This window comes from Callorhinus ursinus, unplaced genomic scaffold (genome assembly GCF_003265705.2).
Source record: "Callorhinus ursinus isolate GAN/ISIS: 27379988/994484 unplaced genomic scaffold, GSC_fseal_2.0 scaffold36, whole genome shotgun sequence".
In the NCBI taxonomy this organism is placed as follows: domain Eukaryota; kingdom Metazoa; phylum Chordata; class Mammalia; order Carnivora; family Otariidae; genus Callorhinus; species Callorhinus ursinus.
Genome location: NW_027397098.1, coordinates 443,686 through 465,665, shown reverse-complemented (window position 1 = coordinate 465,665; position 21,980 = coordinate 443,686). Strand labels below are relative to the sequence as shown.

General features: G+C 36.8%; 1 protein-coding gene across 1 annotated transcript in view; it reads right to left on the bottom strand.

Moving 5' to 3' along the window:
• The window catches only part of CUBN (cubilin), a 265,058-nt gene that overhangs the window by 205,211 nt on the left and 37,867 nt on the right, over positions 1 to 21,980 (bottom strand). The window contains exons 18-22 of the mRNA XM_073879866.1: positions 8,693 to 8,837; positions 8,287 to 8,465; positions 4,334 to 4,499; positions 3,770 to 3,986; positions 854 to 984 (exon numbers count right to left, since the gene is read on the bottom strand). Coding sequence (XP_073735967.1) covers positions 854 to 984; positions 3,770 to 3,986; positions 4,334 to 4,499; positions 8,287 to 8,465; positions 8,693 to 8,837 — 838 coding nt within the window. The remainder of the gene's footprint in view (positions 1 to 853; positions 985 to 3,769; positions 3,987 to 4,333; positions 4,500 to 8,286; positions 8,466 to 8,692; positions 8,838 to 21,980) is intronic.

Sequence of the window (21,980 nt, the reverse complement as noted above, 5' to 3'; positions counted from 1 at the left end):
TATTGTAATTGCTGGGGATTCAATTTCCCATGTGCTTGAGCTGGATAATAAACTGTTTCATGGAATGGGGCCCTCAGGAAAGAAAAGTGCATGAATCACTCACACTCAGGATTCTGGAGAAATCTAAAGTCATACTACCCAAACACAGAACTTAAACTGCCGGAGAACAGCAGTTTTGCATAAAATAAAGTATAGTGGCCAGGTACTCTGAGAAGAAATAAATGAGAAATTGGGAAGGGATTCTGAGTGGAAGTTTTTAATAAACAAATTAATTAATTATAATATTATAAAAAATTATTTATTTATTTATTTATTTATTTATTTATTTATGGGGTGGGGGCTTTAAAAGATAAGCATCTAGGAAATCTTTCTCTAATTTCTTAAAATTAGTATTCAGTCTCATAAGTAACTTTTTATTTTGATAGAATTCTAAACTTGAAAAGTTGTAAGAACTAGCTCCCAAATTCTTTTTACCTAGATTTACTACTTATTTGTGTTTTGTCCTCATTGCTTTATCTCTGTCTCTTTTTCTAACTTACTCATTCACTTATTATCTGAACCAAGTGAGAATATTTTAGAGACATGGCATGTCTTTACCCCTAAAAACATCAATGTATCATTCCTAAGAATAAAAACATTCTCTTACAGAACACTTACAATTATGTTAATTTGAAAATTTAACATTGATACAATACTGCAGTCTAATTATTATTTTTAATAAGGAAGGCACTGAAGTCACTATACTCTTTTCTAAATTAGCTTTCATTATGTGCCACGGGCTTAGGGATGAAGTATTCTCATAGTACTATGTTGTAATGGAGTGAGTGAAACCAAGTATACAATGTTGTGTTACCTGCTGATGCATCAGTTGCTTCATAGTCTATTAAAAAGCCTTCATAAGCAAGGTCAGAGTCAGCCACAAATATAAGCATTAATGAGTTGGTACTACTGGTAAGAGAGGGCGGGATTGATTTTCCACAATATCTGTTTGAAACCAAGAAAGAACACAGATTTAAAAACTTTTAGTATACTTGAAATGATGTACCAAAAATTAGGACATGTAAAGATAAAAATAAAAAATAATACCCCCTATTAACCTTTAAAAACAAATATATTTCAAGCACAAAACACTTACAAAGTTGCTGAAGATCATCCTATTCATGGTTACTTCCCTGAAATGGTTATATGTGTGTACCTAGCTGTGTGGCTTTTCATGCATAAGAAGTTTAATGAAACAAGAAATTGCAAGCTATACTAAGTCACTGTATAGCATATTAATGAACTTATTAATAAAAATATGTAAAGTTACACAATAAAGGGAAAGTATATACCATAAACTCATAGAACACTGATTCTAGAGTCAACTCCATCACTTGGAGGCATTATGACTTTATATTTTTAAAATATTTTATTTATTTACTTATTTGACAGAAAGTACAAGCAGGGGGAGCAGCAGAGGGAGAGGGAGAAGCAGGCTCCCTGCTGAGCAGAGAATCCAGTGTGGGGCTCGATCCCAGGACCCTGGGATCATGACCTGAGCTGAAGCAGATGCTTAACCGACTGAGCCACCCAGGCACTCTGGAGGCATTATGACTTTAAGCAGATCACGCAACCTTGATACCTCAGTTTTCCCATCTCTAAAATGGGTATCATGATAGCACCGACTTCATAGAATTGTTTTGAGAATTTTATGAGTTCATATATTGTATATAAGAGGATGAGAACAGTGCCTAGAATAAGGAGCCCTATAGAGGTGGACTCTATTATCTTTAAACAGCTGGCCTATGCAGAAGTAAAAGTTTGGTTACCAAGCCATGTTAAATTTTTGCTAAATAGAACCAGTTTTACTCAGAAGAAGAAAGTTTTAAAAATAAAAGATTAGGAGTAAGAGAAAAAATAAAGAGGGAGAATAATACTAGGAGATGAAATAAATTTAAGAAAATAATGAATAAAGGGAAAATGTTTAAAATGGATGAGAAAAAAAAAGAAAATGAAAGTAAGAAGAAATAAAAAAGAAATCAAGAGATTTCCATTTCCAACAAAGATGTAATAACGGGGCTGGATATAACCTTTCACCTGAAACAACTGAAAATCTGGTCTGGACAAAAAGATATAAATCAGTGGATCTCAAGATACTGGATATCAAGCAATGAAGGACAATGATTCTTCAGAGACAATAAATGAGTTTAAAAGCAAAACCGGAAATGATCAAGCTGTTTCCAAGAGCCTTAATGCATTTCTAAAACAAAGTTCAACATATGTGGAATTTAAGAAACAAACGAGCAAAGGAGAAAAGAGAGAGAGAGAGGGAGAGAGACAAACCAAGAAATAGACTCTTAATTATAACAAACTGATGATTACCAGAAGGGAAGGGGAGCAGGGGGATGTATTAAACAGGTGATGGGGGCGCCTGGGTGGCTCAGTTGGTTAAGTGACTGCCTTCGGCTCAGGTCATGATCCTGGAGTCCCTGGATCGAGTCCCGCATCGGGCTCCCTGCTCAGCAGGGAGTCTGCTTCTCCCTCTGACCCTCCCCCCATCTCATGTGCTTTCTCTCTCATTCTCTCTGTCTCTCAAATAAATAAATAAAATCTTTAAAAAAAAAAAAAAACAGGTGATGGGAATTAAGAAGTGCACTTGTGATGAGCACCGGGTGTTATATGGAAGGGTTGAATCACTATACTGCACAACTGAAACTAATATTACACTGTATCTTCACTAACTGGAAATCAAATTTAAAAAAACCCACAAAGCTCAAAAACACATACAGAAATGCAATAATGTCCACTGCACAAAAACGCAAAATTGAAAATGTCTGGCATCCTATCAAATATTACCAAGCATGAAAAGGACGAAAGTAGAACCCATAATGAGAAGAAAAACTGATCAATCAGAACACACCAAGAAATGACACAGATGACTGAATTAGCAGATAAAAACATTAAAACAGTCATAACTGTATCACAGAGATTTAAGAAGCTAAAGGAAAAAAATATGTAAAGTAGAGACATGGAAGATATAAAAGATGATTCAAATTGAACTTCCAGAAATGAAAATTATAATACCTAAAATGAAAAATACACTTGGTAGAATTTATAGCAGAATAGACATTGCAGAAAAAAAGATTAGTGCACTCAAATACACAGAAACAGAAACTTTCCAAAATGAAACACACAGAGAACAAAAAACTCAAAATCAAATGAGCAGAGTTCATCAGTAAGCTGTGGGACAATATCAAATGGCCTAAGATACTTGTAATCAGAGTCCCCAAAGGGGAGAAGAGACAGATAAATTATTCCAAGAAAAAACAACCAAAAAATTTTCAGTTTGATGAAACTATAAACCCTCAGATCCAAGAAGCTCAACAACACCAACAAAAAATTATGCTAAGAAAAGCCAGACAAAAAAAGAGTACATACAATATAATCCCATTTTTATACAATTCTAGAATATACAAATTAATTTACAGTGATAGAAAAGGTTGGTGGTTTCCTGGGGATGGGAATGAGGGACAGAGTGAGGAATTATAATAGGAGTAATAGACATGTACATTATCTTGATTTTGGTAATGCTTTCATGGGTATACACATATGTCAAAACTTAATTACTGAAGACCAATTTCTACTGACGTAGAAACGGTCATTGAGGAGTGGGTTGATCTCAACTGGTTTTTATAACACAACATGGTAGATTTTAACATCCTTCACTGCAGTAGGAAAGCAAGAAAGCAGAAAGGTTTTTTTTAGTTAAAATACACATATATATTTTTACCTCCCAAGAGATGTCTCAGAACCAGTGTCATAAACTTCCAAATAGTCATTTGTGCAATTATAATGAAACTCCAGATGAAACACCCTGAATATCAGATGAATCAGGTGGCCAGGTTGGACTAATATATGCCAGGTACAATTGATGCCATGAGGGTAGATATTTGGATGGCCAGGACTTTGAATGATTCCTGTTGACTCTGTCAGAATTTTTCCACATGCTGTTGAAATAAAAATGATAATCATTATTAGAATAACTAACCAACAAGCTACCTGGAATTCAAAATAAAATAATCTGATCATAACCTCTTAGAAGCTGAAAAAGAAACATGTTCCTCATATGCCACTTAAGAAAACCTAGTTTTCCTCTTATTAATAGAAATCGGTTAACTATTGATATATACTGATTAGGAAATATATTTTTTCTTTGCCTTTGAATGTACTTTAAAACTTTTATAATGTCGATAACTACACATCTACAGTATAGATGAATTTTCTATAATAATTTATTTCTGCTGTTTACTTTTTCGGCCCAAATGCAAAGCAGGAGAAAATGTCAGTATCTTACCCAAGTCTGCAGAACTGAATTTAGCCATGAAACCACGATTTTCAGTAGAAGAACTTTTCACAAATATGACATAAAGAAAATTGTACACAGATGTTATAAATGAAGGTATGTCTGTGCCACAATATTTCTTATTTTCAGGAGAATCCAAAATGGAACTGCTACCAATCTAAGTAAAAAAAAAAAAAAAAATTTTAAGTATATTCAAGTTTATTTTGTTAGATATTATTTTGGAAAACTGCTTTTTTAATTTAAATTCAATTAATTAACATATAATATATTGTTTGTTTCAGGGGTACAGGTCTGTGATTCATCTGTCTTATATAATACCCAGTGCAACTGTTCTTAAGAATAATTATTTCTGGGGGCGCCTGGGTGGCTCAGTCATTAAGCGTCTGCCTTCAGCTTGGGTCATGATGCCAGAGTCCTGGGATTGAGTCCCACATCGGGCTCCCTGCTCAGCGGGAAGCCTGCTTCTCCCTCTCCCACTCCCCCTGCTTGTGTTCCCTTTCTTGCTGTCTCTCTCTCTGTCAAATAAATAAATAAAATCTTTAAAAAAAAAGAATAATTATTTCTGAAAGATTTTATTAATGTCATAAAAATAAATTTTAGTCACCCCTAAAGAAACTCCATACCTATTAGCATTTATTCCCCATTTCCCTCAAACCCCAGGCTCAGATTGTCCATGCTGGACATTCAAATAAATAAAATCACGCACTACATGGTCTTGTGTGACTAGCTGCTTTCATTTAACCTGTTTTCAAATTTCATCCATGTAACGTGTCATTTCTTCATTCCTTTTTAATGCCATATAATATTCCATTGTATGGATATACCACTTTTTAATAATCCATTCATCAGTTGATGGATATTTATATTGTTTCTACTTTTTGGCTACCAAGAATAATGATTGTAGTCATTTATGTACAAATTTTTGTGTGGACACATATTTTCATTTCCTTTGGACATACACGTAGGAATGGAATTGCTGGGTCAAATGATAAATGGTAATCACTGGATCAAATGTTTAACTTCTTGTGGAATTTGCAACTGTGTTCTGAAGTGGCTGTACCATTATATATGCTCACTAGCAGCGTATAACTGTAAGAAGTTTCCAATTTTTCTATGTCCTTGCCAACACTCGCTATGTTGTGACTTCTGAGTTATAGCCATCCTAGTGCTTGTGAAGCAGTATCTCATCATGGTTTGATTTGTATTTTCTGAAGATTAGTGATATTCAGCATCTTTTCATGTGCTTATTGGCTATTTGTGTATATTCTTTGAAGAAATATGTATTTAGATTCTTTGCCCACTTTAAAAATTAGATTGTTTTTAATTTTGATGAAGTCCAATTTTCTCTTTTTTCTTTTGTCATATCTAGGAAGTCTTTGCCTAACCTAGGTCACAAATATGCCTATGTTTTCTTCTAAAAGTTTCACTGTTTCAGCTCCCACACTTAGGTCTATGATCCATTTTTAATTAATTTCTGTGTATGGTGTAAGGAAAGGGCCTACTTTCACAATTTTGCACAATTTTCCCTTCTATTCCTAGTTTGGTGAGTGTTTTTATCATGAAAAGATGTTGGATTTTGGCAAAATGCTTTTTCTACATCTATTGAGGTAATCATGTGGGAGATTTTTTCCTTTATTTTATTTTACTTTTTTTTCATCCAATGTTTTAATGGTGAAAATTATATTTATACCCACCAAACTGAATTCAATTTTTGGCAAAATGATTTCAGGAAAAATAAGAAATTATGTTATAAATACAATTGGTGAAATCGTGTAGAGATTTTGAAAATCTTTTTTTTTCCTTTTTTTAATTTTTATTTATTTATTTTTATTTTATGTTAGTTACTATACAGTACATCATTAGTTTTCTATGTAGTGTTCCATGATTCATAGTTTGCATACAACACCCAGTGCTCCATGCAATAGTGCCCTCTTTAATATCCATCACCAGGCTAACCCAACCCCCACCCCCTTCCCCTCTAAAACCCTCAGTTTGGGGCGCCTGGGTGGCTCAGTTGGTTAAGCAACTGCCTTCGGCTCAGGTCATGATCCTGGAGTCCCTGGATCGAGTCCCACATCGGGCTCCCTCCTCGGCAGGGAGCCTGCTTCTCCCTCTGACCCTCTCCCCTCTCATGTGCTCTCTCTCTCTCATTCTCTCTGTCTCAAATAAATAAAATCTTAAAAAATAATAAAATAAAAAGAAAATAAATAAAACCCTCAGTTTGTTTCCTGGAGTCCATAGTCTCTCATGGTTCACCTCTCCCTCTGATTCCCCCCCCCTTCATTTTTCCCTTCCTTCTCCTAATGTCCTCCCTGCTATTCCTTATGTTCCACAAATAAGTGAAACCATATAATTGACTTTCTCTGCTTGACTTATTTCACTTAGCATAATCTCTTCCAGTCCCATCCATGTGGATGCAAAATTTGGGTATTCATCCTTTCTGATGGCTGAGTAATATTCCATTGTATATGTGGACCACATCTTCTTTATCCATTCGTCTGTTGAAGGGCATCTCGGCTCTTTCCACAGTTTGGCTACTGTGGACATTGCTACTATGAACATTGGGGTGCATGTGGCCCTTCTTTTCACTACATCTGTATCTTTGGGGTAAATGCCCAATTGTGCAATTGCTGGGTCATAGGGTAGCTCTACTTTTAACTTTTTGAGGAACCTCTACACTGTTTTCCAAAGTGGCTGTACCAACTTACATTCCCACCAACAGTGTAAGAGGGTTCCCCTTTCTCCACAACCTCTCCAACATTTGTTGTTTCTTGCCTTGTCAATTTTTGCCATTCTAACTTGTGTAAGGTGGTATCTCAGGGTGGTTTTGATTTGAATTTCCCTGATGGCTAGTGAGGATGATCATTTTTTCATATGCCTGTTAGCCATCTGTATGTCTTCTTTGGAGAAGTGTCTGTTCATGTCTTCTGCCCATTTTTTGACTTGATTATTTGTTTTTTGGATGTTGAGTTTGAGAAGTTTTTTATAGAGCTTGGATACCAGCCCTTTATCTGTAGTGTCATTTGCAAATATCTTCTCCCATTTCGTGGATTGCCTCTTTGTTTTGTTGACTGTTTCCTTTGCTGTGTCAAGCTTTTTATCTTGATGAAGTCCCAAAAGTTCATTTTCGCTTTTGTTTCCCTTGCCTTTGGAGACATGTCTTGAAAGTTGTTGTGGCCAATGTCAAGGAGGTTACTGCCTATGTTCTCCTTTAGGATTTTGATGGATTCCTGTCTCACTTTGAGATCTTTCATCCATTTAGAGTTTATCTTTGTGTATGGTGTAAAAGAATAGTCAAGTTTCATTCTTCTGTATATAGCTGTCCAATTTTCCCAGCAACATTTATTGAAGACACTGTCTTTTGTCCATTGGATATTTTTTCCTGCTTTGTCGAACATTAGTTACCATAGAGTTGAGGGTCCATATTTGGGCTCCCTATTCTGTTCCACTGGTCTATGTGTATGTTTTTGTGCCAGTACCGTGCTGTCTTGATGATCACAGCTTTGTAATAGAGCTTGAAATCAGGCAACATGATGCCCTCAGTTTTGTTTTTCTTTTTCAACATTTCCTTGGCAAATCAGGGTCTTTTCTGGTTCCAAACAAATTTTAGGACTGTTTGTTCCAGCACTTTGAAAAATACCATTGGTATTTTGATCAGGGTGGTGTTGAAAGTATAGATTGCTCTGGGCAGCATAGACATTTAGCTGATTTTTGAATGTATACCACCCTTGAATTCCTTGGGAAAAATCCCACTTGGTCATGGTGTATATTCCTCCTTATATGCTGTTGAATTCAGTTAGCTAGTATTTTGTTGAGAATTTTTGAACCTATAGAGATATTGGTCTTTACAAACTAGTTGCATGTAGCTGATCTGAGGATAATGTACATAATATTTTTAATAATGTTCAACCAAATACAAGTATTCAAAGATGTTTTACTCTTACCTCAATATAATCTGTATCACAGTGGGCAGAACTTTCAATTTCAAAGGCCGTGAAGTTGAGAATAACTACTTGGCTTTGGGGCTGGTGGATGGTCCACCTGCATATCCTTTCTCCTGGATACACATTAGGATAAAAAGGTGAGCGAATGACCCCTTCTCCAGTTAATTCTCCTCCACAAGCTGTAAATATGAAAATGATAGTAGTGTTCATTCAGAGATAAATGATTCTTGCCTTCACTTTTACTGCAAAGTTTAGTTCTGCATAGGAATATACAGGAATGTGATATTACTCTTAGAATTTTTTCCTTGCTACTAAAGGACATAAAATGACTAAATTATTTCAAGAAATTAAAATGTTACAATCACACAAATTAAACACTTAAAAATTAAGGCATAAATTTTCTTACCGACTTGATAAACAGCTCTGAAACTAGCTCTTACAACAGAAGCATCTATTTTAAGCCTGATCCAGATACTATTAGTAATGGATTTAATGTGAGAGATGGTTTCGTTGCCACAGACTTTTCCAAGTAAGGTTTGATCATCTCGAACCTAAATAGAAAAACAAAATAGATCTGTAACCCTAATCAACAAAATTACTTTGGCGATGGTGGATTATTTGGAGATGAGAAAATGGCAGATTCAGAATAAATCATAATCTAATTTGGGTTACATATGGGAAATTTTTCAGCACAATAAAATAACACTAAATATTGATACAAAATCTTAAGCCAAATAAAATCCAAAAGCATAAGAATATGTAAAACATTCTCCTACTAATTTCTATAATGTGAAAGGGGAGATAAACTTAAAATTTTGGATTATTTAGAAAACAGCAAAATATGATAACATGATATATCAAAATATGCAAGTTTCAGCCAAATCTGTAATCAAAGGAAGTCCTAGACTAAACTGCTTTATTATTAGGGTGCCTGGGTGGCTCAGTCGTTAAGTGTCTGCCTTCAGCTCAGGTCATGATCCCAGGGTCCTGGGATCAAGCCCCACATCGGGCTCCCTGCTTCACGGGAAGCCTGCTTCTCCCTCTCCCACTCCCCCTGCTTGTGTTCCCTCTCTCTCTGTCTCTCTCTCTCTGTCAAATAAATAAAATCTTTAAAAATAAATAAATAAATAAACTGCTTTATTATTGAAAGAAACAGAAAAGTAGATAACAGAAAGAATTTAAAAAGTCAACTTAAAAAAATTGGAAAAAGGTATTACAATGAGGGATAATAAAGTAAAACTAAAAGTAAAACCTAATAATAAAATACAAAATAATGTTAAATTTAAGAATACATTCAAGAATTGTTTTTTGGGAGTAGGTTGGGGGATAGGGATATTTAAGACATATCTTTGTCAATAAAGATAAAAGAAAATAAAAAGAAAACTAAAACAAGATTAAACACAGATAGACAAACCAAAAATGAGAAAAATGCAACAAATACACAGATACTGATACATTCATTTCATATGAATGATAATTCTTTGTACAACTCTATGCTAATATAGCTGAATGATTGAAATGGTTATTTCCAGAAAAAATATAAATCACTAAAATTATCTCAAGAAGGGAAATAAAATCTGAATAGACAATAAACCATGGATAAAATTGAAAACATTATCAAATAATTACTTCCCCTCCCAAAACTCCCAGAAAATGTTCCACCTCATCAATTATTTCAAACTTTCTTTTAAGATTTTACTTAGAGAGAGAGAGAGAGACATGCACGAGTAGGAAGAGGGGCAGAGGGAGAGAGTCTCAAGCAGACTCCCTGCTGAGCATGGAGCCCGATGCAGGGCTCAATCTCATGACCCTGAGATCATGACCCGAGCCGAAATCAAGAGTCTGACACCTAACCAACTCAGCCACCCAGGTGCCCCAATTATTTCAAACTTTTAAGGAACAAATAATTGCCATAGATAATTTGTTCTAAGGTACCCTGAAACATGGAAGAATCTCCAACTAATTTTTCTCAGAACTATCTTCCTAAATTCCAATATGGATAATACAGATGAAACTACGGATTGATCTCACCTATTTATATAGATACAAAAATCTTAAACACAGTTCTAGAAAAACAAATTTACTTCATCACTAGGCTTATAAACCAATCAAATATGAGAACTTGAATAATGCAAGGTTATTTGAAATTACAAATTATAAATTACACTCCTCAATGGATCCAATAAGATAAACCATGTATTTCCATAGATGTCAAAAAAAAAATGGTCAGTATTCTGACTCTTAGAAAGTTAAGAGCAGAAGAAAATTGCCTTCATACAATAAAGACCACCTGTTTTAAATCAACAGTCAACGTCTTATAAGGGCCAGGAGCACAGTCCATGGAGTCACACAGTCCTGGCCAGAGCCCCTGCACTTCTGAGCAAGTTACTAAATCTAAGCCTGGCTCATGGGGTTGTTGAAGCAAATAGATGAAACAATAGTGTGAATTCCTCAGCAAAATGCCTAGTCATAAAAAATGTGAACTAAAGAATAGCTATTGCAATTCTTGACATTTTGAAAGGTGAAACGCTAGAGGTTTCTCACAAAATCGGGAATGATTCCATGGATATAGATACTACTCCTGTTATATAGAATTATTTTGGAAGATCTAGCTATCCAAATATTAATTCATTTTCTCAACTAACATTATCAAGGCATCAGTAAGTGCCAGGGCCTGGGTGGGTCAGTCACTGCTTACAAGGACCCTACAACAAGCAAGCATATTTTTCCAAAAGCATGAGTGCTATGTTTGGGAAAGTATGGGGTGCTATATTATTACTTAACACAATGGTTCTCAATAGGTATCACAACTACACATTTTTTTTAAAGATTTTATTTATTTATTTGAGAGAGAGAGCACACAAGCTGGAGGAGCAGCTGAGCAGGGAGCCCAATGTGGGGCTTGATCCCAGGACCCAGAGATCATGACCTGAGCTGAAGGCAGACACCTAACTGACTGAGCCACCCAGGCACCTCATAAGTAGACATTTTGGAAATCCCTGAAGACATTTTTTGTTTTTGTTTTAATCAACTAACACAGTAGTGGCTAGGCACTATTGGCATTTAGTGACTGGGGACCGAAGACACTAAACACCCTGAAATGTGAGAGATAATTTTGTGTCACACACAAAAATTATCCTATATCCCATGTGACACTCATATAAGGGACAGTTCTATTACTAAGTGTAAAATCTAGCTCTGTTTTATAGACCAAACCCAAAATATTTCTGCCCAATTTTAGTAAACACTGAATATTCCAAGATTATAAATAGAGTACAAATCAAAGGAAGATTTTTGTGGGGGTTTTTTTCCTGGAAATCTGACAAGAGTTGGTAACCATTTCAGAAAATTTGTTACCAACCTACACAGCCACGTCAGCGTGGGTCTGTACTGTGGCATTCACAGTGATTCAAAGAGAAAATAGCTTAAGGTTTCATTTTGTCTTCAAGTCTAGCTTGCCCGGGCTTATAACATAATGCAATAAATAAATATGTACATTTTTTACTTTATTTCTCCTAAATCTTATATTTCCAACTTTATTTTTTTATATTATATGTGTGTTGAGGTTATATCATCTTATGAATTTCATTTCAGAATAGAAAAAGGGTGATATAAAAAGGCCTTAAAGGAAACTGACTTCACCCCAAAACCCTGAACTCAAACAGGGGATTATGGAATATTTGTCAGTGGAAATAACCTTTAAATTGAGCCTTGAAGGATTATCCATCCAGGCCAAGGGAAATGGGCAATAAAGGGAAGATTTTAAAAGTTCTGATACTTAAAGCTGGCAGGGATACGGTAACACAGTTGCTCCCATTCACAACTGGTGGAAGCATATACAAATTTCTGGGAAATAATTTGACAGTATGCATCAGGAGTCTTCAAAATGTTCAGTTTTGGACCCAGTAACTTCACTCCTAACACTCTACCATAAGGAAATCATTTGAGATACAGGCAAAGACACACAAGGGTTCACATCAGAGTGGATCTATAATTACAAGAACTGAAAATATTCCAAGTGTCTAATAATAGGAGAGTGATTAAATAAATTAGGGTACAGCCATATGATTGACTGTTACACAGACCTTAAAAATCACATGCCTCTCCACTGACTCATGCCAAACCAGTTTCTTTCTAAGAGCTGTAACACGAATTTCACATATTGTCTTAAAGTTATCCTAAATATCTCTCTAACCAAACAGCAAATCTTTGAAGGAGGAGAAAATGTCTGTCACGCCTTTAGCATCTAACATAGAACTTTGCAAATAGGTATTTGACAAATGCTCGTTGATTCATTAATTTTAAGGCATGGTATGATGGTTCAATTTTTGTTAGCAACACAAACATACTAGCTCTTGGAAACCAGGAAGCAGGAAACACAGAGTAAGATATCACCCTGCTCTCTGATCCTCCAGGGCTCCACACTCCTCTGCTAAGACTGTAGTCTCTCTTTTGTATTTTGCCTATTAGAAGATGACAAGAAGGAAGAAAAACAGCCAAATAGCATCAGAGCAAGCTAAAGTGGGCCATTCCCCAGGGCCTCGCTAATGAAATTCAAGGATTTTAGCAAGGAGAAAGGCAGCTGCAGTCCAAATGTTTTAAGAGGAACTTATAGGGCTCAAGGGCCCTAAACCTAGAAAGTACAATTGATTTTGGCTGTGTTTCTTTGTCTCTGTGGAACTGAAACCTTATTAAATCTGAAAGCCTGTATTCTCTCTGGATCCTGGACATGACAATACCTTAACCACAAATCCTTTGAAAGAGACAAATAAAGTTCATCAAATGCTCTAAAGTGATCTCAAATATTGTTGCAGCCCATTCCGCATTCAATATGTATTGTAGGACTTGTGAATTTTCACCTCCCCCACAACAATAACAACCCCTTTTTCTTTTGTGCTTATGCACTAGGATAGACTGTATTATTTTTCCTAATTATTTAAATCCCTCCCTGTAATGGGATCTAACATCTCTGCTCATTGCCATGTGACTTACAATGCCTCCCCATGAAAAATTAATAATTATTCTTCCCATTGCCTGGGCTTGGCCATAGGGTTTGCTTTACCAACATAACGTGAGCAAAAGTAATATGCCATCTCCAGGGAGAAGCTTTGGGGGCCACTGCAGGATTCAACCACCTTTTACTTTCTTTTCTTACAAGATCAAGAGCCTGGGTCCCAGGGACAGATGGGACAAGGTAAGCAGATCGGCAGAACTGCCAGTGACCCCAAACCAACATGTTTACATGAGCAAAGAATAAATGTATACTATTGTAAGCCACAGACATTTTTTTGTTTGTTATTGTTTTTGATTTGTTGTACTGCTATTGACTGTTTGTTATTACAGTATAACCTACAGAAAGATGATTTGTATTTAAGCCTGGTTTATATGAACAAGGAGTTTTTCTTAACATGTCAGGTGAAGCCATACCAGAGTCACTTATAAAGGCATGACATCAAATTCATTCTCTATACTGGATCACATTTGCAAAGAAATGACTAGGGCCAGTTCAGAATTCCAGTGTTCTGCGGGCCAGGCCCAGATTTCTCATTGATTGCCTTATTAATCCAGCTAACACTGATTGTTTCAGGCCCAGAGATGCAGTATATAGCCTGTGACCCACAATCAGTAGCCTGTGGAACACCCAAATGACTTCTGATTTTTGCGCTCATCAGACTGAACTAATTCTTGAAAAGAAACTACTCATTAAAACAAAAACAACAAAAACAGAGTTCTTACAAAGGAATGATTTCCTGTAGAGAAAGCTAAAATAAACAGGGCCGAAAAACACAGTTCATATGAAATTTAAGTGTGAGCTCTAGAGCCCAGTCAGCAGTAAGCTTTAACATCTGGAATGGATCAGGTCCCAAAGCCCCATCTTAATGCATGTGCTCGTTTGTTTGTATTTGCTATGTATCCAGATTTGTTTTTATATAACAATTCCAAAAATCTATTTAAAGTATTAAACGTTAATTCAAAGCAAACCAAATATGCTGGCGCATAGGTTTGGTCCAACCAAGAGCTGAAGACAGAATCCTCCCATGCAGCAGTGTTTAACATGGGGCTTTCTGTGAGGTGAGCTTCAGGTGGAAATGCCCCTTAGCTAAATAAAGACTTGATCCAGCAGACCAGTCTTGGGTTAATTTAGGCACATAGGAGGGGATGTGGCCCTATTTCAAATAAGACAATAAACAGTGAGTGATAAGAAATGAGAGAAGCCATACAGGGATTAAAAAATTATTTCCTTGGGGTGCCTGGGTGGCTCAGTCAGTTGAGCATCCAACTCTTGATTTTGGCTCAGGTTATGATTTCAGGGTCATGAGATAGAGCACCACATTGGGCTCCTCGCTGAGCACAGTCTGCTTGAGATTCTTTCTCTCCCTCTCCCCGTCTCCCCCTGCTCAGGCTCTCTCTCTAAATAAATAATTAAAAAAATAAATAAAATCTTTAAAAAATTTTTTTAAATTATTTCCTTATGTTTTTGTTATTATGTTTCATGATTTCATAGTGTTTTATGCCTCATGAAACAGTGTCTCTTCTGATATCTCCATCAGTAAACTTATCCTTTATCTAATTCTTTTAAAAATCTGCTTTTCCAAAATCAGGAATACTTGTCTAGTTTCACCTAGAAGTGTGAACCTACATGATTGCAAACTCCATCATGTCACATTCTCCTCCTTTTCTCATCTCCCCAACATCACCGTCAGAATCATCCTCAGGTTAACTTTTAGTAACACTCACTTGTGCTCCGGGCTCTGTGCTAAGAACATTCTAATTGTTCCCCTTTGCACTGAGCATGTCTGGGTTCTTCATCTCCATCTACAAAGCCATTTCAAGGTCAAGCTTCTGCCTAACTCTTGTTTCTCTCTTCCTCTCCTTTGCGATTCCAGCCACACTAGGCTCTTCACAATTCTTTGAGTTTGTCGAGATTCTTTTTCTCAATTCAGTCTCTAAGGCTACATTAGCACTCCCAGCTGGAATCCTCCTTCTCTGGACTCTGCATTGCTAACTCCCTCTCATCCTCAGACCCAAAATGTGCCATCCTTGGGGAAGCTACCTCTGACCATCCAACTAACGTCATTAGCCCTGTTATTTTCTCCCATAGGACTGTTTCTTACCCTCAAGACACATTTCCCAACTTGAAATTACACAGTTGCATGCTTGCTTGTTTAATATCTATTTTATATACCCATCCCCTAGCATAGTGCCTGGCATCGAAACTGTTCAATAAATATTTAGAGAATGAATAGACAAATAAATGGATGATCCCTCTTAATCCTTTTGAGAAGACTAATGTTACTACTCCTATTACAGATTAGGGAAATTGCCGCTTACTGGTGTTAAATATCTTGCCCTTAATATAAGAGAGAGTTGAAGTCCTTTCTCATGTTTCCCTGCAATATTGTGTTCATAGCCGAGAGAACTGGCCATCCTCTTGATTCCTCTGAATAGCTTGTAGCACTCCTGATAGATGCCCTTACCTATAGCCTCTGCGTCTCACTCGTCCCATTGGGTTTGTAGTCTCCCCGTGAGCATGCAACTCCTTTACATACGGCAAGGATCTGTTCTGTAAATCTCTCACACCTCCACAACTAAGCAGGGCTACCATCTCAGTCTTTTCCCTGGCTCCCACTACACCAACCAATAGTATTATTTCACCTGGAGCAATGGCATGTTTTGTCACTCCACTACAAAAGTTCAGGATGGCCAAGCAATTGTGGAAAGACCTGTGTTGACAACAGAGCTAAGAAACCAACCAAATGTTTCTAACCTCTGCCGAAACTCCAAATCCAATATGCTAAAGAATGCAAACTATTGAACATCACTCCATTTCCCCTTTTTCCTGCCATCTCTAGAAACATCTTTCTCTGAACTCAAATTAATTTCAACATGTGCTTAACTGGAAATACTCCTCAGCCTAAGCTAGTGTGTTCGCTTGCTGCAGTTACATTCCAGTTTCAGCTGTCAGAGGTCTTATTTCTTTCTCTGCCATTTGGGTTTTATTCTTAAGAACTATTCAGTGAGTCACAGCCATGAGACTAACCAGCATATCCCCTTGAGGATAACAAGTATATTCGGCAGACCAAAAGTCATAGCCCCCCCAACCCCACCAATCCCAAGGCTGGAGCTGAATAGCTTCAAAGTCTAAAAAAGCAAAAGGAAATCTTTTGTGAATTTGATTCCATCTAAAGATGTGTGGAGATGTGGGAATGCTTGGCAAGGCCAGCTGGGTGGGCTAGGCTAGAGAGTACCGGGAAGAGGAGAGGGAGGTGATAGAAGGTTCAGAGGGAAGAAAGATCTCCAGTGTTTCAGCTTGTTGTACTTCCCTACATTTCCAATTTTTAGTTCCTTCTTTAAGATTTTGAAGATTTTACCTGGAAGTTGAGTTTCATCATGTCTCACAGATTTTGATATCTATCTAGCATTTCCTCTTTGTTATTTTCTACATGGTCTTTCATTTCATTTTCTATTTCCTTCCTTAATTCAGTAACTATTTAAAAGAGAGTTTATAAATTTCCAAGTATTTGGACATTAAAAAAATTTGGGGGGGGCGCCTGGGTGGCTCAGTCATTAAGCGTCTGCCTTCAGCTCAGGTCACGATCCCAGGGTCCTGGGATCAAGCCCCGCATCGGGCTCCTCGGCAGGAAGCCTGCTTCTCCCTCTCCCACTTCCCCTTCTTGTGTTCCCTCTCTCACTGTGCCTCTCTCTGCCAAATAAATAAATAAAATTAAAAAAAAATTTTTTTTATCACTAACTTCCAGTTTCATTACATTGTAAAGAGATAGGTATGTAATTTCTGCTTTGTGAATTTGCTTGGATTAGCAAGAAGTCATTTGTCATTCAATGCCACTTGCAGAATAGGTACCCACTCCCCACATTTCAGACACCAAATTTAATGTAGCTTACTTTTCTATGCCATTTATTTTTGTTTGCTTTCCACTTCTAAGAAGGAACAACTTTGCCTGAAGCCCTTCTACTTCCACAGAAGGCACTTCTCCTTCCCCTTCTCTTATGTGGTTCCCTTCCACTGACCAGAAGTCTTAGTGGGGAAAGGTCAGATGATTCAGGATTGGTTAAGGAGATTCTATTCATTTCTTTCTACATCTCATTTCGAGCCCTGGCCTTAGCATCATATAGGCTTCTAAAATAATTATTCAGCCTACTACTTGGATTCTCTGGGATTAAAAATTAAACTTTCATTACTTTTTTATGTGTCCTTCACTTAGAGTTCTGAGGGCTTAAGTCACTTATGAAATATTAATGAGAGGTGCTGCTTTTTATTCTGGAAAGATGCTTCTGCCCCATTCATTGATTTGTTCTATTCAATTTAAAAGTTCTCTTAGACAAAAACAGATGAACTAACAGTTGATCTGTTCTTGCTATACTCATTCTTTTGTTACTAGCCACATTACATCACCCATGGGCAATGTGTGTTCTAGAAGTAGAAATTTTAATTGAGAGAGATATATAAATCCAAGCATTAATGCATAAATGTGTGCTTCTTATTAAAAAAAAAAAGAAAAATATAGATATGCTACACTGGGTCTGACCAATACCACATTTATTATCTTCCATAGTTAAGTTTTATTCTCAAACAAAATGTTTACAGAGCTCTCTTACTGTGCAAAAGCAAGTCTTTGAAAACTATACTATAGATGAAAAAGATATACTAGGCAATAACATCTTTATTTAAATATCTTCATTTAAAGGATATATTCACATGGCAACAAGACAACTGGAACCACATAATGAGAAGATCTAGGATTTTTAGAAGTGCATCTATTCATTCAAAAGAAAATTTCTTGTTATTATTCTCCTAGATGTCTCTAGAATTCCCTCTCAGCTTTTCATTCTTTCTAAAATTTTGGGTGGTCTTTTCTCTCTTATAAATAGAGTTAGTAAATGGCAAAGTCATCTGCTTTCTAAACCACCAATGTATCTGAAATACCATTATTTATTTTTATTCCTTTGCTTAAATATTCACTTTTTTCCCTTTTAAAAATGAAATCACCATTTCAGGGAGCAATATATTGAGTCATAATAATGCCATTTGAATATGGTTCCAGAATCACTTTCTTCCATACCCACTGTCTGAAGGACATGAAAAAAAGTAGATGTACTTTTAAAAAAATGGGCTTAGTTCACAAATCATCCCAATAGATAGATATGATGTATTAGCAAGAAATTGATGGAAGTCAGCATATGTCTATCTAGAATCCCATGTAGGTACATCTAAATCCTATTCTGACAATAACTAGAGTTTGATCTTTGTGACCTCAATTTCCTCATTTGTAAAAATTAAGGATTTAAATTAGACAACTTCTCAGGCCCTTGTTGGTGCTAAAATTCTGCAAATTGATTGTATTCCTTTTAGGATGGTCAAGGACCTAATAGAAAATCGTTTCAATTATTCTAATCACTATACATGTCCTGTCCTTCTAATAGAGCTCTTATATTTTCTCCATCAACAACCCCTGAGGGAAATTTGATAAAGATTTTATGGGTGTGTGTGCACATCAGAATGTCAATACTTCAATGGCCAACTTCAAGGCAGAAGTTGGATATTTGGCCTAGGAAAACCCTGCATTTTTATAATGTTTTTAATTCTTCAAGCTTCTTTTATCATTCACTGCCTTGATTTACATTCACAAAGTTTGAAGGAATAGGTAGGGCATCTTGTGGAAGAAGGAACTGAAGCATCCAGATAAAAAACTGTCCAAGATTATACAGTCATTAAATGACTGGACAAAAATAAGCAATAATAAATTAACAACAATAAATTAACTCAAATCCCATTCTGGCCACATAACATTCTTCCACTCTGTTTCACAAAATTAAATGTTTCAATGCTTTTTTATTATTTTTTAATGATAACGTTTCACAATGATTCAGAGTTCATGTAACTTCTTATTGAAATTCAATTAGAATGTAGTTCAAGGGCAGAGAGGGAATATCATTCCAGATGCTTTGATGACACCTTGGAGCCATTAGAACCCCACATAGCACCTAATAGAAAGGTACTCAGATTTCCCTAAAAATTAGAGTTACAGTTTTGCCTGTCTGAGAAAAGCATTGTGCCTGGTTCCATGCTATAGTCCTGTGACCAGGGAGCCAGATATGGAATTGGGAAACTCATAAGAGCTTCTTTCCTATGGAAGGTGAGCCACCTTTTGTGGTCATAGCTACACAATTGTGTTTCTGTTCTTATCAGAGAACAGTACAACTGGAATTTCCAGCTCCCCTACTCCCCAAACTTGTAACCACAGGCAAGTGACAATTTTTCTGGGCCTCAGTTTCCTCATATCAAAATAGGAATAATAATGGTTTTTGTGAAGATCCAATGAACTAACTCATGTCAAACATGTACTACATCCAACAGACAGTAGAAAGACAGTAATCGTTAACTACTTAATGTATTACAGTATTTTAAAGTCTTAGAATAGCACCTGGTGCATAGTAAGTACTCTCTAAGTGTGAGCTATTTTTTTACTGTTCTTAAAGTAAAAAAATAGATGTTGGAAATTAAATTTTTATTTACATAAAAATATCTAAATTGCTCCATAGTATAAAACTTTAATGTATTTTGTGGGATATTTTGGAAAACATAAACTGAATGAATATACACATTAACCTCACCATCTGAGACAAAAATCTCTGGATTGGGTGATGGGTATTAAAGAGAGCACGTTCTGCCTGGAGCACTGGGTGTTATATGCAAACAATGAATCATGGAACACTACATCAAAAACTAATGATGTATGGTGATTAACGTAACATAATAATAAAAAAATATATATATTGCTGAATCCAGAGAGGCAGTTCAAGATGACAGTATAGCAAGATCCTGAACTTAACTCTTCCTATGAACACAACAAATCTACAGCTACATATAGAAAAATTCCCTCTGAAAAAGACCTGAAAACTACCTGCACAAGCTTCTCCACAACAAAGGATAAAAGGGCCACACCAAAATGGGAAGGAGAGGCAGAGATTCATTTGCTGATCTTAAAGCATCTGCCAGAAGAGTAGGAACCTATAGGGATTCCCTCTGGGGATGGAGACACTGGCAGTTACCATTTTGGCATTCTCCCTCTAACCTGCTAGTGGTGGCAGGCATGCCCAGCTTTTATGTGCTGTACTCCATGACCCCATCTAAGCTGGCCAAGCAAGTACCCCATTCCTATGCACCTCTACACTGCAGCCCACCAGCTGGGAGAGCACCCCACCTCCATGTGCCACTCCACCTTAACCTTGCCAATGACAACCTAGTGAGTGCCCCAGCCCTGCCTGCTGCTTCACAGTGGCACCACCAAAGCCAGCCAGCCAACACAGTCTACACAAAGAATGCCCTGTGAGCATCTGGTTCTGGGGGCCAAGGAGGATTATGCCTGCATCCTATGGGTCTGAAACAAATGGAGAGAAAATTCTTGGCAGGCTACCATCCCCAGGGTACTGCACAGACAGCAAACTAGAACACATTCCCAGTCTTGCTGTGGAAAAGTCTTATCTACCTGACATGGAGTTTTGGCCTGGGGAGCAGACTTCAGGATAACCACATATGTAAAGGCTATAGAAGTGCTGTCAGGAAGCATAGGGTGGGGGATACCATCTTTCTTACTTGATCTTGCTATAGCTCACCCATACCTCTCAGAAAAAAGTTCATACACTCGTCTGAAGCCTTGACATTTGCAACTGTTGCTAAGGGGACACATCTAGATCACTTGGACTAGAGCCAGCAGTGTCCAAGGTCCCACAGGACTGTATATATTTGCATACCTTAAAAGCTGCTGGCTGAGGGTCTAGCTTCTAATTAGGCTGAAACTAGGTGCTGACTGAGATCCACCCCCTCTGGAACACTCACAGGTCTTGGCACACCCTCAACACCTGGGACCTACCAAGAAAAAGTCAGGCTGCTTAGCCAATCACAAAGGTTTAAAAGACAACAATGGCTTAGGGCAAGGTTAAATGATAAGGTTTATCTCCTACACAAGATCACCCATCCAAGACTGGGAAAACAGCTGTTATACCTTATACATAGAAAGAAACACAGAGAGATAAGCAAAATGAGGAGACAGAAGGATATGTTTCAAATGAAAGAATAAGATAGAACTCCAGGAGGGGAAATACCTTAAAAAAACAAAGATAAATAATTTACCTGATACAGAGTTCAAAGTATGGCCCTCTGAAGAAGAATGAATGAACATAGTGCAAACTTCAACAAAGATATAGAAAATATGGGGAGAAAGTACCAAACTGAAGCCACAGAAATGAAAAACATAATAACGGTTCTGAAAAATATACTAGGAGGGTTCAACAGCAGATGAGATCAAGCAAAAGACAGAATCAGTGAGCTGGAAGACAGGGCAGTGGAACTCATCCAAACAGAGCAGCAAAAAGAAAAAAAAATTAATAATAAAGATAGCTTAAGGAACATATAGGACATCATCAAACAGAATAACATTCACATTATAGAGGTTCCACAGGGAGGAGAGAGAGAGAGAAAAGAGCAGAAAACTTCTTTTCAGAAATAATGGCTGAAAAATCCCTAACTGGGGATCCCTAACCAGATCCAGGAAGCCCAGAGAGTTCCATAGAAAATGAGCTCAGAGAGATCCACACCAACATACTTTATAATTAAAATGTCAAAAAATAAAGAGATTAAAAGCAGCAAGAGAAAACCAACTTGTTATGTACAA